This window comes from Pholis gunnellus, assembly GCF_910591455.1.
Source record: "Pholis gunnellus genome assembly, chromosome: 22".
NCBI lineage: Eukaryota > Metazoa > Chordata > Actinopteri > Perciformes > Pholidae > Pholis > Pholis gunnellus.
The window spans coordinates 8,766,619-8,782,655 of NC_136549.1; the positions used below are offsets into that span (position 1 = coordinate 8,766,619).

The window sequence follows — 16,037 nt, forward strand, 5'->3', positions numbered from 1 at the left end:
TGACATAAATTACAATAAGTGCGCGGAGGTGCCATCTTACTTCCAGGCTATACCCTTGTCGCTACACCAGAGCTATGCAGTGGTCCAACTTGAGAGTGACAGCAATTAACCTGCCTTCCGAGCTGTTTAGCTGGAGGAAATAGAAGGGATGAGAAATATGACAGCAAGTGATGGGTAATATTTAGGGTTTAGGGGCAAATGAAATTCTCCCCAAAATGAAAGCCATTAGGGAGAAACTTACCCCACAGACAAAGGACAAAATGACGGGCTGTGTGTGTGTGTGTGTGTGTGTGTGTGTGAGAGCTCACCTCCCTCTTTTAACAACCCAAGTTTGTTGTTCAGTGTCGTTAAAGGCCTAAGATACTGACACACGATGTTCACCTATCACCTCTCACACACAAACCCCCAGCATCTTCCTCTCCGTGCCCTTTACCTGCCTCCCTGTCATTCTCTCCGTTACATATTTGAGACACACTCAAACACACACACACGCGCGCACACACACACACACACCTAAGATGCAAATCTGGGCTTTGCCCTTGAGCATAATTTAAAGGCCTAATCACCCAGACTGTCCCTTTGGATGGAAAGGGGAAGGAGGGAGGGAGGATGGTGTCTCTCATTTGCACCCTTACACAAAGAAGCTCATTAGGTTTATCTTTCAGGCCGGAGATTGCCCCACTCAACTGTGTAAATAAGACACTGGCCTTCGCCTGATGCATCAATCACCTCTCCGGACAGGAGACAGACCTCCGCTGAAATATGAACGATTTCATAAAGGAGCCTTTTGTTAACCGTCGTCATCTGTGTGAAGATAAGGGTTCTCTGTAAAGGCGGGAGAAGCATTAGGGAAGCATGTACTGTATGTCTTTGTAAAATTATTTGCCCCTTTCAGTGAAAGGACCGCTCTTCCCTGGCAATCCTTGTGTCCCGACTTTATTTACAATGGAAGCCATCCTTCTTTTTGCTTCGAGCCTGTGTATCGGCAGACAGTCCCCACAGAATGGTACATACAGGCCTGAGATATATAGGCCTGTAGTTTCCCCCTCTGCGATGACACTAAAGATATAGGTTGTGAATGACAGCATAGCTACTGTGTGCCCACCCTTCCCCAGACAAAACACAGTATTATTCTATTATCTGTATAGACGCCACTTCTCCCTCTGTCTCCCCTTTACTCCCTTTTTTTTTTACCCCTCCGTCTCCTCGAAACCTGGGCTGTCCATCTATGTTTAAGACACATTACATGTGGCCTCCTGGAATTTACAGTGGCGCTCTCCCAGTAACTCCATTTCGCACCGGAGTCCCCCGAGAGGCACGGCGAAATGTCAAGCTGCAAGGCTTGAAAGAGAGACGAGGAGAAAGGGACGGAGAGAGCGAGCAATAGAGGAGAAGAGAGGATGAGGGAGATAGACAGAGTGAAATGTGCCGGACATAAATACTTATGGCTATTTTATGCTCAAGCAGTCGGGGTGCTGTGGAGGAGGCAGTGTGGCCTACAAGTCGAGGGGCAGCACGGGTAGACAATACACACTACCGTTCATGTGTGTGTGTGTGTGTGTGTGTGTGTGTGTGTGTGTGTTTGTGTGGTTACAGGATATCAGATCAATGCCACAGAGGTCACTCGCTGTGATAAGCTCCTTTTTTCCCCGCTCGTATGACATTAAATTTATAGTAAAACAGAAAGCGCATGTAGATAAATATTGTTCTGTATTTTAATGGCAAATAACATTTAATGGAAGCCAGTTGACATCATTCAATCTAGATTAGGCCTTTTGGTTTGACCTGACAACGTTCTTTTTTCCCCCCCTTTTTTCCCCGTGTAGCGCATTAGCCCGGTGATAAATGAACTGGGTCAGGGTTAACCACCTCAGTCTAAATAAGAGGCAACCATTCAGAAGCACACACTGTGGCCAAATAGTCCTGCAGTCTCAAGCCAACCTCATGCAGGCCAGGATCAATGGCCACTTCACAACTCATTTCCTTTTACGCCTCCCTAACTGGCCCGATCCAGCTCTGGGAAATAAATGGCACTGGATCTATAAGTCCACGCACACAAACACGCACAGAGGCATGCAGACACACTCGTGCAAACACACACCTGCACATGCCCTGAGTGGACTTGAGCGATTGCTCCGGCTCAATACCCTCCACAATAATTTATTTGCAACCTGCCTCGGTGGTGAACGGCGCATCATCTTTCTTGGCCTCACAATCGAAAACAGGCATTCTGTCATTGTTTGTTGCCACTCCCCTGTTGTTGGCTTAAACAGAGTGCCAGTCGTTAATATGGTCGGGGTGGAGTGTTACTGTCACCCACCGCCTGAAGATACACGTGTAAATGGCTCTGTTTTCCTCTAATGTGGAGTTAACAGGAGGATAGAGAAAACACGTGTGGAGGGGGCTGCTTTCACATGCATACAAGGTAACGCATTGCTGTCTGCTTTTCCTGTAAATGGTTCCCTCCCCCCCCCAAAAAAAATAAGGCAAGTGGCTTATAGTCATTTGATAGGCCACGACACCGCTATCCATTTAACAGAGCTTAAAAATCCTACATATGCATATGCCGGGGTGTCTTAAGCTGACAACCAAAAGACAGGATTTGCTAGAAGGCAGCTTTGGAGTGTTGTGAATTTAACAAGCATGTCTAGTATTACAGTTCCTCTCCGCTTTAGCCATGAATAGTAACAAATCAGACTCTGAAACGCATGCCCGATGGTTTGTTGTGTGTACACCCCCCCCCCCCCCCCCCTCCCCTTCTCTAACTAATATTAAAATGACTTCAAATCTGGTTAAGAAGATGACGAGCGGAAAAGTAGCAGCATCTTTGATGTCACCTGTGCTCTCTTTCTCTAATGCGCCCGGAATCTCGACTAACAGATTCCAGTTTTTTTTTTTTTTTTTTTTTCTTGCGCTTGTTAACACTCTCTGTTGCTCCGATTACCTTCATCCCCTGACCCATTTTTGAAATATATAAATGGCTCTATCCCTCCTCCCAAGTTGTTTTGCGGTTGTAACGCTTACCAGGCTGCAAGGGGAGATGCTTTTTTTACGCATTGCCTCCGAACACTGTATGCATATGTAAGAGAGCCAGCCGGGCTCTCAGCCCTCTCCTCTTCGCAGCTTTTCATACAAATGCAGTAAATAAGCTCAGGCCGTGGGGAATTGAAGGCTCCAAACAGACGAACTGACTGACATGTCACTTAGCGCTGGCTTTGGCTCTCTTCACTGCAGGCTTTGCGGCTGAAGCTGCCGGGTTTTATTGTGTGCCAGCCAAGGTCAGGCCCTCACTTTGCTGTCATCTGTATCATTTTCAACTTTGTTACAATGTCAGACATATTATTCGATATATATTTTTTAAATGTGGGGTGGAAATAGAGCAAGGGGGTTTGGCATATATTTCAGTCTGGAGAGGTGATTCATGAAAAACAAAAATCCACTTATAATCAAGCCCTTTGGGAGGATATACTGATCGTTTGTTTTGGGGGCAGATACAGAGAACGAGATGTACCCTCGCCTGAGGTTAATGATGGAAGTCACACTAGGAATCCTTTTTGCAGCAGAGATAGACAGGCCCGCCCGCCGCTCTCCAGCCTATGGTCCCGCTCAAACTGCCTGCCATTCCTCATCAAGACCTAACCGCTGCTTATTTACCCACACTGTGGGACTTAACTCGCACGAATTGATCAGTGATAGCACTGGAAAGCTGCTTGTTCCGCCCCGATAACGAACGACGCCCATGAGCATATGCAGAACATGCTTTGTGGGCTAGGCGCAGCACTTCAAGCTTGACTAGACACTAAGCTGATATTGGTTTCACGCTTGAGCCCGTGGTGCAAAAAATCTTCCAATTGAAACCCAGAGATTTGATTGTTTCTGCGTATGCATTTATCAGAAGTTTACATGATAAATATACATTAGCCTGGTGGCTTGGCCATGCGTGGTATTGTTTCAGCGATACTATTTTTCATGCATTCCTTTTCCACCTGTTTGGACTTCATCATCCAATTTCGGGTGTGAACCTGATAATCATAATTTGCACAAAACTTCAAAATGGTTTGTCGGAGTTTCGGTCGTCATTAAGACTTTCCCGGGATTTTTTGTCGGAGAGGAAAAACTTCTTTGTTGGCACAAAGTTTGAAGTGTGTGAGTTGAGAATCCCTCTCAAAGTCACTGAAAATTACATGTATTCCTTTTCTCTCGTAACATATTCTTTGTGTTAGTAATGTGCCAACTAGCCTGCGTCTGCACCGTGACATAACTCTCAGACGCAGAAGTTGAGGTCCCTGCAATATGTGTAAAACAACCCCCCCCCTCTTGGCCCTAACTTAATTGTGTAATGCCTTGACTGCAGTCCTAAATGATATGTCATTTATCTTTCATACAAATTTCAACCAGAGGTTTTATTTTCTTAATAACCACAGTAATTGTTCTGTCCTTGTACGGAGTGCTATGAAGGGGAGCGATCATGCTTTTGGCACATTTATCAAAGCCCAAGGGAAGAAAAAAAAAAAAAAAAATGCAGAAAGGAGGCCCCCTTTTCCCTCACATAGACGCACTAAGTGCGCGACAGAGTGATACATTTTCTTGTTAGGAGAAATTACATCCACTAACTTGAGCTACTTCAGCATGAAATTGAAAAAGAAGCATTTCTTGTGAATTTCCATTCTTGATTCAATGAAAGATGTAGATTAGCCCTTTTTGGAAAAGGGCGGGGAGCACGAATGAAACTAAAGAAGTATGACTCCGCTCACGCCGGCTTGTTCTCAGAAGCGTGATATAGGATGCTGTTGGAAAAGGCTTTGTTTATGGAAGTAAAGCTCAGTCAGGCTGGTGGCAGATTAAAGAAAAAAAAAGGTTTAACATCTCTCTCTCCCTCTCTCTCTCTCTTTGTCTGTGTTTGTGTGTATGTGGTATACATTTATGTATTCACACAAAAAAACTCTGATGCAATTTTCCATTTGTATCACTGGGACTCTCCAAGCCTCTTCGCCTACCTTACCCCAGTCACAGTCTGTGCTTGTGATAGCTCCCCTCTCTCCTTCTCTTTCTCACTTTTCACACACACACACACACACACAAACACACATTTGCGCACACACAAACACATTTCACCAGCAGCCTGTTCTGGTGAGGGTGGTGGTGGTGGGGTGGAACACTGATTGATAGACGCTGGGTGTCAGAGTGGAATGCAGATAACTATATCTTCTACAGCTCACTTAAAGGTCAAACACACATCGCTGTAATTGGAATATTCACAAGACAACCGCCGAGGTACAATGCCCGGGTGGAGGGAAGAAAGGGAGGAGGAGCAGCACAGGAAAAGATAGGTGTTACATAAGCAAAGCGACTGAGAGAGGAGAGAGGGGGGAGCGAATGTGATCCGTCCACTGGCCCTTCCACAGGCAGACGTAGTGGGTATGTATTAAGGTGATCTTTAGGGGAAGTGCGGCATTCATTGAAAGATACGCCACCCGCCATGGAGAGCAATCCTCCTTGATGCAACTCGGGGCTGATGGCAAGACAAAGCAGTCCCATAAAGTTGTTTAAACTGTGTGATGGCCATCGTGTGAAGCCATACACAGTTGTGTGACTGTTAGTGGGTATCTATAAGCTTAAAATAATTGTCTGAAGAATAAAGAATTTGGGGAATGTCCTGTTTACAGAATATGTTTTGTGAAGTGTATGTCCCCTACAGCTGCAGGACAAATCGAGCCTTAGCTGGTGCAGTGGCTGAGGTGAGGTCATTTTTACAGCTAAGGTCAGGGTGGCTCTCTCATCGACCCCAGAACAACAGAGTAACAATTAGACTCAGCACTTAACCTGAGCTCGGCAAGACGAGACAGACTTGACACTCGCACTATTGACTTGCAACAGCAGAGCCCCCGAGACGGGGTCTGATGTACACACATGCACCAAGCGGGCACACAGGCTCGGTCTGTGTGGATTCTAAATGACATCAGCCCCTCTTTAGTCAATTTTGGTTTGGAATAAATATAGATGGCGGTGACGCTCAGTAGCTTTCCTGTTTTCCTTAATCATTGTTTTGTGTTCCCCCGTAGGCTTTGAGTGTATATGTGATTCATCAGTGGTTTAATGGAGGGTAAACACTCTTAAATGCAGTTTACCTACCCCGGACGCAGCAACCTTTTATTTACCACTATAGGCCCGGTCTTTATGTTTGTGCGGCGCGTCTCCAAATGCACTCGTTTGTGTCAGCACATTCATCCCTTTTTTATGCATCTATTGGTATTGGCATTCTGCACAAGACAAGCTCCTCCGCGGCGGCTGCTAGTTGTCTGCTTGCCACAGTCAGATTGCCAGTCGCCTCTGGCCATGTTTTTGGAGTGGGAGCCTCTTAATAAGGCCTTGTCAACAAAGACAGACTCAAGCTCTATGAAAAAAAACAACTTCATTCTGTGTCTGATCCGCTGGCAAGAATGCCGAGAGAGCCCTAGTCTTTTTAATAGTAGTGTTATACTGTCACATTCACAGTATGTTGTTGCAGCGTGTTCCTTTACGATATCGCATTGTTCACTCACATTTACAATGTGTAAGTGTTGAGATAATCACTGGACTATGTCTGTATAAGCAGCGAGGTCTAAGCGAAGGAGGTGTCTTCCTCTCGTCCCACAATTCCAGCTTTCCCCGCTTTGGCTCAGCCGCTTTTCCAAATGAACTGCGGCTGTGGCCCCCGAATGCAACGCTTCATATCAGGTATTCATCCCGCTGTGTGACCTCCACTCGCCTGGAACTGTGAAAAGGAGAGGGATCATAATCACCTGAAGAGGAAATCAAGCGCTTCAGGAGAGAGAAAGAGTGTGTTACAGAGAGAGAATGTGTGTATTAGGTTGTTTTTTTTGTATGGCTTCGGGGTTGGGGGTTGGGGGGGGGGACTGCACAGTCGAACACTCATACCTCATGCCAGCTTTGCTTTTGCAAAGAGAAGACTTGACCTCACATACAGACACACACACACAAACACACACCTCCCTTCGTCCACCCACACAAATACCTTCCCCCGGTCTCTCCTCTCCTCTCTCTGTCTCTTTGTGATAGTATTATGCTGGTAGCTCTCGGTTGTCGGGCTCTAAAGGCAGCAGTAGATAAAGAGCGCCGCTGAATGAAGTTGCCGTCACCTTATCTAAAGGTAGCGATACAGCACAGGTCAAAGTTAAGACTTTGCTCAAGCCACCAGCAGAGACGGGGGTGACGGGGGGCGTTGTGGGGGGGGGGAATTGAAGTAATGCAGCATGGAGGAGATGTGCTGAGACAATGGACAGAAGAACGGCTGAAGAGCAGAACCAGTTATGACATCTGTGTGACTAATCGGCTAATAAGCAAGTATTCTGTGTGTTAAGTCACGACACATGTCAGATTATTTTGGAAAACAAGTCAGGTCTTTCTAAACCTGATAAAAAAAAAATGGTCAAAATTATCATTATTTTTTGAAGTAGCTGAAAACAATTACTCTCCCTTGCTAGAACAGATAGAATATTGTGTTTGCACAGAATATCCATGGCCGATAACAGCGGGGAGGCGAACGTTAGCGGGTTGCAGTGAGCGGCAGGCAGGCCTGGCTCCTTGCTATTGCTGGCGCGGTCTCCCGACGTCTCGGCAGACACGAACGTATCGGCACATATGCACATATATTCAACTCCCTCTCACAGACATAAACACACACTTTGTCCGTGATAGGCAAAACAGACACGTGTTTTGTTTACGTTAGGGGGGAAATTTAATGCGAGGTTACACAATGGAGCTCGACATCCCCAAGCCCCTCCTACCGCCGCCGCCACTTTTCTCCCCTATACGAGCTTTCTTCCTGGGGTAGGAGCGAGCGAATTCATCTCGGCAATCCTCCCGGGAGGGTGTAGCTATGCAGCTCTGTTTACTGTGGCAGAAAGTTAATATAAATTTTCATCAGTGGGGGAAGTTTACACATATGATTCTATTTGTCCTTCATTATTAGCACCTGAGTCTGAGGCTGGGTAGGCATAATTGTCTACAGACACAGGCCAAATAGATGCAAGGGAAAGGCAAATAAGCACACCCCAAAATAATTTGATGCTTGTGTGTTACAATCCTCCACCCTAGGAATTCTTAATCTAGAGAATCAATAAACAAGGGGTGAGAGACGTGGGAGAGAAGGGGTAAGAGAGACAGAAGGATGAGAGGAAGAAATGAATAATGTGATATGAGCTATGAGGAGGCGGGAGGGAGGGAGGGAGGGAGGGAGGGGGAGGGAGAAAGAAGTCGAGTTGAATTCAAAGTGCGGCGAAGAGGTTGGAAAGGAGTTGAAGAGAGCAAGCGATCGATACGGAAGGTTTTCTTCCCAAAAACAGCGATTATCCACTCCGGAAAAGAAAGGAGCCCACGACTGTAAATGAACACGAGCCAGATTTTAATTTTTCGGACGAACTGCTTCACATGTAGAGCCGGTGGAAGCTGAAGTAGCTGAAAACACTGAGATAGAGGTAGCAGAGTGGGACACAGAAGCCCATTGTTCTGCTGGATAGCTTTTACCTCCGTCCTGAGGCCCGAGCAGATCCTCTATGGTCTTCTCCCTCCCGTTCTCCCCCCCCCCCCCTCCCTCGTTCACTGCAGACTGTTGATTTATTGAGTCATACATTAAAATGCTCATTACTCCTACATACTTTCCAAATTCTCCTTTTCTCCCTTCATTCTTTCTCTCTGGTTTCTCTCCTGCGTGATATTTTCTCACGGAAGCACCATCTGAGAAATCACCCATAGGTTTCTGCTGCTTTTCTGGATCGCCCACTTGCTGCTTCGCGTGCAGTTCCCAGAGCCAGACAGTCCAAAGTTGAGCAATAGGAAGGGAGCCTGGGTGAAGCTGATGCGTGGCTGATTTAGACTTTTTTCATATGCTTATCAGTCAAGTAAATACACTCTGTAATGTGCCCTTTCTGAAGCAAAAATCTTCTTTTGGAAGGCGCTTTCACATTAGCTTCAACTTTCCATTTTGCATTTTCACACGAAAAAGTCTAATCTCAGTCGTTTCTTATTATTTCCTCTCCATGTGCTCAACCTAGCAGAGGTGAAGCCAGGTGTGTGCATTGTGCTCCGTGTGGGTCTGTGGAGGAGATAGGGGAGTCTGGAGCCATTGTTGAGGCACCGGTGCGTCATCGCCAGTTCTGACCTTTTTACAAAAGGATAGCAGTCTCTCTTCTCCTGTGGCCGAGTTTCTTAAGGTGAAGGAGATCAATAGCAGCCACAGAGCCTGAAAACGCTTGTGACTGCATTACTTTAGTGAGTTGTTAATTTGAGTGTTTTAAAGATCATCACTAAAAGTCATTACCCAATCACTGATCTCAGGTTTTAGCTTCGTCTCAGGACAGTCTTTGTAATCGCAGCGCCATCCAGCTGTGTTCATTCTACTATTCTTGCGTGAAACCAGTTTTAGGGGCCGCTGCTGTTCCGACGATGTTTTCGCAAACTCAGGGCCCCACTTTTGTATTCAGACATTGCATGGGACATCTTATCCTCCCCCCCCCTTCTCTTCTCATTTGTCTATCCTCTCCAACCAGCCCCTCCAAATCCGTATCCATCCATCCATCTGCCCTGAATCCACTTATATAAGAAGATAGCGTGTAAATATTTTGGTGTGGAGTGTCAGCGCATATCTCCCCCGCCAGCGGGCCGGCAGCCTCGGTCCAATCAGCCATGTTTGTTTGTTCAGCTTAAACTGTTTGTGCCTTGTTTTCCGTGGCGTGCGACTCCCTCCAGCCTGAATAAAGTGTCACACTTTTTCCTTCCCCCCTCTTTCGCCGTCTGTGTTTCCTGGAAGCGAAGATAGATAAGCCCGGTGATGCGTGTTGTGTGTGAGTGTGTGTGTGAGTGTGTGTGGGAGTTGTCAAAGCTGTCAGCACAACTGGAGTTGTTCTGGCCTACAGCCTAGTGTTGAACAGCAGCCCTTTACTCCCCACAACAAACACATACGCACCGAACACAACATCTGCTCTGCACACCACACGTGTAAGAACTGCGTTACCCCGATGCAACCCATTTCTTCTTGATCAACAACTGATGCGCCGTGTTTACTGCTACTTTCTGGAACATGGCCAGGTCCTGTAGAGGCCACAGTGTTGTGAAGAGACGTACCTGTTGAGGGCAGCTTATTTCATACTGCTGTCATCCTTCCAATATGGGCTCTATCCCCCCCCCCCCCCCCCCCTAATAACAACAGCTCCCTATGTGACCTACGCCAGGAAAGTGATCCGCACTGTCCAAACACAATGTCACAGCCCCTCAGATATATCCAATTCCAATGTCATGGCTGCATCTCGTGCATGCTCCAGGTGGATTTGAAAGAGTGACATTCCTGGACGGATGGCTTATTTCTTGCACGCACCCCCCCCCCCCCCCCCCCTCCCCCATGTGTGCAAATAAGCAATCTGGAGATTTGTAATGGTTTGGGCCCAGTACTGCAGGACCTGTTAATGTATTTCATGCTTGTTTAAGATCTTTGCATGCTCCTTTACAAAGGTGCATTGTGATAGGTGCTCCTTATTACCCTGCTCTGTACAGTCTAAACACTGGGGCTGGGACACTGGAGGATAGTGGGAAGGGGGGGGGGGATGAATGGATGGCTGATATGTTTTTTTGTTTTTTTTTCCCTCTTCCCCTCTCTTGTCAATCTCCTCTCACTCTCTCCTTTTCTCTCCCTCTCCAGTGATCTCTGCATGCCTATTAACGTAGCGGAGGAATGCCTGTGTAAACATTCTTGTTTCTCAGTCCGTTTCGCATAATAGTTGCCTGTATCGCCTTTCTCCTGACCTCACTATCTGAAACCAATTACACCGGATCCATTTGGGCTGAATCTTATTTTCATAAGGATCCCCGTGTCCCCGTGGTCTTGGTCGCTCTGTGTGTTATTTTCCCTCTTATTTTTTTTCCCTCTTTTCCAACCTCAGTGATGGATATCAACATCAAATATGCCTCTGAGTGCCTTGTTATTTATATAGCGGGGGCCTGGCTCTCTTTCTCTCTCTCTCTCTCTCTCTCTCTTTCTTTCTCTCTGTCTGGCTTGCTCTCTCACTCTGAGGAATGTGTCACAGTGTGCTGTTTATACAATGTGTGCATTAATAGACCGGGGTTGTCATTTTTTCTTGCATAGCAACCCAGGTTAAATAGGCGGTGCGCCCGCACTCGTCTGTGTTTTTGTGTCCGCTCCGGCAGCTCTTCGGCAAACTTTTGATGACTTTCCTTGGCATGTTGTGCTTGGAGATGAGCTCCGGCTTTTGCCGTCTCTGTGGAGTGGAAAGTGGGAGGCACAAATTGGTGCTTTTTACTCTAATGGCTGAATACTCGGAGCCAATGTAAGTGAGCGGACAGGACTTTTCTCCCTCACCTTCCCTCGCCGTCGCCGACTCTCAGAAAGATGGCTATAACCCCGCTTCCACAGAGGAAGTGACAGGTAGCTTCAGGCGCGACGCGCCACTCTGGAGAAGTTAGGCCGGTGTTGATCAGGTCTGTGTTATGCTTGGAGAAGTACTCTTTATGCAGTCTTGAGCAGACTTCTTTTCTAATAAGCCGCGTGTCGTTGATCTCTGTGCTTCACCCCTGTGTGTCACCTCTCATACCCGCACCTCCCTCGATATTTACCTGGCTTGGATATTGGAAGCGCAGTTAAAAACATCTCTTTCTTTATACTCTTGACCCTGTGTAATATATCGCAGGGCTCTGTTGACTTTGGATATAACATAGCGAGTCGTTATTGATTCACACACGAATAAACACTTCCTCCTGACAGCCACCTTGGTTTGAGCTCATAGAGCAGCCTTCCCTCCAAACATGCCGTGCGCAGGACTCAATAAACCTTATAATTGCTTTGATTCACCAATCATGGTGAGATTAATTAGGCCCCGTGTTTTAATTAGCAAAGCGATTGGCTGCATTCAAGGAATTTTGTTTTGTCTCTCGCCTTCGGTGGGAGGAAGCCAAAGTCGAGCAGTGTTTGATTTCCCCGTCCCGTTTTTTTGAAAAAGTCCAAGCGCAACGAAGCGACGCGGGGGCTTGTGTGTGCCTGTCTACTGCACAGGTGTTGATGTGTAGCTACCTTTTTAATGTGTGCCACCACAGGCAACCTCGTGCGTGTGTGTGTGTGTGTGTTCTGAAAAATCCATGGCTCAGCTTACAGATGTCACATTACACACACACACCCACACACACACATATAAACCGGTGGCGACTGGGATCCTCTTACCAAGGAGACAGATCAATGCAGTTAGGACCCAGTGCCAGTGTAATGTGTTTGTTTACTTTAGTTCAGAAAGCCTGGCTCCTCCTGAGCACCCAGACAGACAGCCCCCCCAGCACCACCACCACCTCGTCAAGCACCCCCCCAGCTCTGTCTTTTCATAATTGATCAGGAGGTGGCTGCGTTCCCTGAGGGGTTAAGACGTGGCAACTTTTTTTTTTTCTTCCTCCTCCTTCTCATTTTTTTTTATACTGCCTCTCTCTCTCTCTCTCTCTCTCTCTCTCTCTCTCTCTCTCGCTCTCCCCCCCCCCGTCTTCTCCTCTTGTTTGCTCAGGATCTCAATGTACTAGTTCAAACATTGTTCCCACCAGCTGGCAGAGCTGCGCCATATGCACGCCCTGTCAAGGCAGCTGTTGTCATGGATACTGGCAAGCGCCAGCAAATAAAATGAGCACCCCTGATTCCTGAGGAAGTGTCACTCTCCATCTGAGTTTTATTTTATTTTTTTCTTATTTTTTTTTGCATCCCTTCACTCGTCCCCTTCTTTTTTTTCATCAAAAAAAGAGAAGGAAACACCTGTGAAGTTGTTGTGTTGTGTGCATATGTGTTCCTCCTCTCCCACTTGATGCTCGTGGGCCTGAAGAATACAAGGTGTACGCGGCTGTGTGGAAGCAGCAGTAGCAGCTGTGCACAATGTTCTTTCCTGCCAGATTCTTTCATCCATCTGCTCTTGAAGAATCGGGAGTGAAGCTGCTAGCCCAGCTGCCGCCGTACCTGTGAAGCTGGAGCTCGCTCCTTGCGCACGTTCAGTGCACACAACCGGGGGGGGGGGGGATCTTAAATCCCATCAAACCCTAGAGAAATAAATTACACCACATCCCCAACCTCTCTGATTCTCAGCATCTCCATGTCTGGCAAACACATCAAACGGCGTTGATGACAAATTTTACAATTTACAATTTTCCTTTTTTTCTTTACCATGTGTAAACAGCCGAGAACTAATTCCATCAGACGGCGAAAGGTCTCTCTTTCTCTATGTACCTGTCCATGTTTCTATCTATCTATCACCCATTCCCCTGCTCATGAGCGTCCTTAATGCATAGTGTGAAACCTGGGCTGCTAGTTAATTCACTCGAAATCTGATGTTGATTTTGTCAACTTTAATTACAGCTCCCAGGGACACTTCACATGGCGCTGCCTCTACTTCAAATTGATATTATGAATATGCAAATGTGGTGGTAATTTGCCGAGAGAAGTGGGTATTTCAGTTGAGCACACACTAGACAGGTCAATTCTACCGACGCTCTGTCTTTCTTTTCCTTTTTTCTTTTTTTTTTTTGTTCAGCCCCACCACCCCCTCTCCACCCTCTTCTTCAGGGGGTGCTCGAGACAAACTGTATTTATCCTTGATCACAGCTCGGTGAGTTGTTACTAAAACGCATCTCCGACGCAGCGTTAACCACGTCGGAATGTGTTGCGGAAAATACCAGGTGATATTTGACAGGGTTTTCACTCAGAGATGACTGTTTTGTCTCTGAAAATGTGAATTATCTCTGCTGTCAGCTTCAGGAAATGTAATAGTTTATTTAGTCTTGTCCTCCCTCCTCCCCCATCTTTCTTTCTCCTTTCTTTTTTTTTTCACACTGTCTTTTGTCTTGTGTTTCTTTCTTCCCAGGCCCTACAAGCAGCGAGGCAATTACTCTTGCAGCAACCAGGCAGTGGCCTGAAATCTCCAAAGAGCCAGGACAAGCAGCGTCCACTGCAGGTAAAGCAGCTCCCCGTCTAATCTCTTAAGTCCATCCATAATACATGCTCCTCCGAAAAGAAGATTTCCTCTGTTCCACAAGTGTGTTTGATTTGCCAACGCAATCCTCGGACCTGCCATTTGAAATCCTAAAGCCGGACGAGCCAGTCCCCCGGAGGCTAAGCGTCGCACAAACACAAGAAAAACACAACGCAGACGGATCTCGGAGAGAAAAGTTTCAAGTGTACGTTTTATTTTGTCAGCGAGGCCTCCCATCAAACTGAACAATAACCAATCCGTGAAGTGTATCCAATGTAGGACGACAAATAGTTTGATCTGTATGCTGCTCTACAACGGATCCATAGAATTGTTGACAGTGGGAGATCCAGAGGTTAGTTATTATTCGAAAGACATGTCAGCCTAACTAGTGGGTTACACAGACAGCTAATTTTAAGTGCCTGCCATTTCCACTCTTCACAACTAATTTGCCTTATTGATTCATAGAGCTGTCTATTTCTGTTGTCAGTGATTTGGAAAAGGTCACACTTGTACACACACACACACACTCACACAAGAACAGTTGCACACCGACGCCACAGTCACACATATCTACACATTAACACATCCTCCTTCCTTCTGGTGTTAAGATATTTCTCACACTAGCGAGTCTTTTCATTCTGCTCGTTTAAGTCAACAAGACAGTTAGTTGCTTCCCCCCCCCCCCCCCCCCGTCCTCAAATTACGTAAGGCCCCTTGACATCTGCTCTATGTTTTTATTATTAGTATTTTTTTTTTTTTAAATTTAATTTATTTTTAGCCGTTTCAAATTGAAGTGTGGGAGTTGGTGCCCTCCACTCAGCTAATAAGTACTATCAAGGAGCAATGGTTTAACTCATTAGGGGCTCTGTGCATTTCATTAATGTCAGGGAAATTGGCGTTAACCTCACCCAGTTGATATTTTCACAGAGTCTAACAATGGCGACACCTTCAATTGGAGTCACACCCCTGTGTACCTAATTACGTACGGGCGAGGAGATAAGGGTTGGCGAAGACTCAGATATGCTTTTGCATTTAAATAATTCAACTCAACCCCATCAAGAGTGTTAATATTATCCGTATATTCACACTCGTGGCATCAGAATTATAAACTTGTTTTTTAAAAGGGTGTTTATTTATTTGTGTGTCTATTTTCTAACTATTTAGCTGTAAAGCGGTAAAAGAATTCCTAATTGAACGAAAGCTCTCTGCGGCTTACTGTCGGGGTCCATTGCACTTCTTCTATTTGAGGTTCTGTATGCCAGAGTGAATTGATTCAAACAAATGGGATCCTGATCTGCAAATGCCTGCATAGTCACCAAGTGCAATACATACATGGCAGGAGGAACAATATTGGTTGAGTGCAGTGTGGGTGCATCATAACCGCCCGCCCATGTCCAAGCCCCCCGCCTCTAATAACACCAGCAGATGGTAAATATTGAATATTTACATTTGCTTACTCCGTCCTTGCCTCGATATGAATCAATATGAATCGGAGGGCCCTGCCCGATCGGCCCTGTCCTCGGCTCCCAGCTAATACATCTGTTGATCCAGCCTTTATTAACATCCTCACCTCTTTGTTCCCAAAAAAGTCTCCATGCAGAGCGTCAAAGGAGAGGCACTGCTGACTCCCCCCCCCCCCCCAGTGATACACACTGGCAAACAGGACTCAGTGCATTCTGGCCCAAGATCATTGTGACAGTGGGAATATGCTGCTGTGTGCCCTTGAATCCACTCATTTCAAATGACATTTTAGCCTTAATACTCCATTGTGCAAATATCAGTGTGAAGCAGAAGAAACTCCGACTTGATTAAAAAGCCTTGTTTTGCTATTCTTATTGTTCTATTTCTTTCGCTCCTGTCACTAACCAGTTGTGTCTTGAGGGAGTTTACACAATAAAGCTGCATTATTTACCTGGATTATGAGGCCACAATGGGTGCTATCGTGCAATAGTTTATTAGCGTCACGGCTCGGCAAAGAGTGAATAGCAATCAAGCTGCGTGTTTTCCACCAGAGGAATCAGGCGGATTGATCCC

At 46.3% G+C, this 16,037-nt stretch overlaps 1 protein-coding gene across 1 annotated transcript in view; it reads left to right on the forward strand.

Annotated features, from left to right (window-relative positions):
- Positions 1-16,037, forward strand: part of foxp2 (forkhead box P2) — a 90,098-nt gene that overhangs the window by 36,762 nt on the left and 37,299 nt on the right. The window contains exon 4 of the mRNA XM_079184058.1: positions 13,896-13,985. Within this exon, the coding sequence (XP_079040184.1) occupies positions 13,896-13,985 (90 nt within the window). The remainder of the gene's footprint in view (positions 1-13,895; positions 13,986-16,037) is intronic.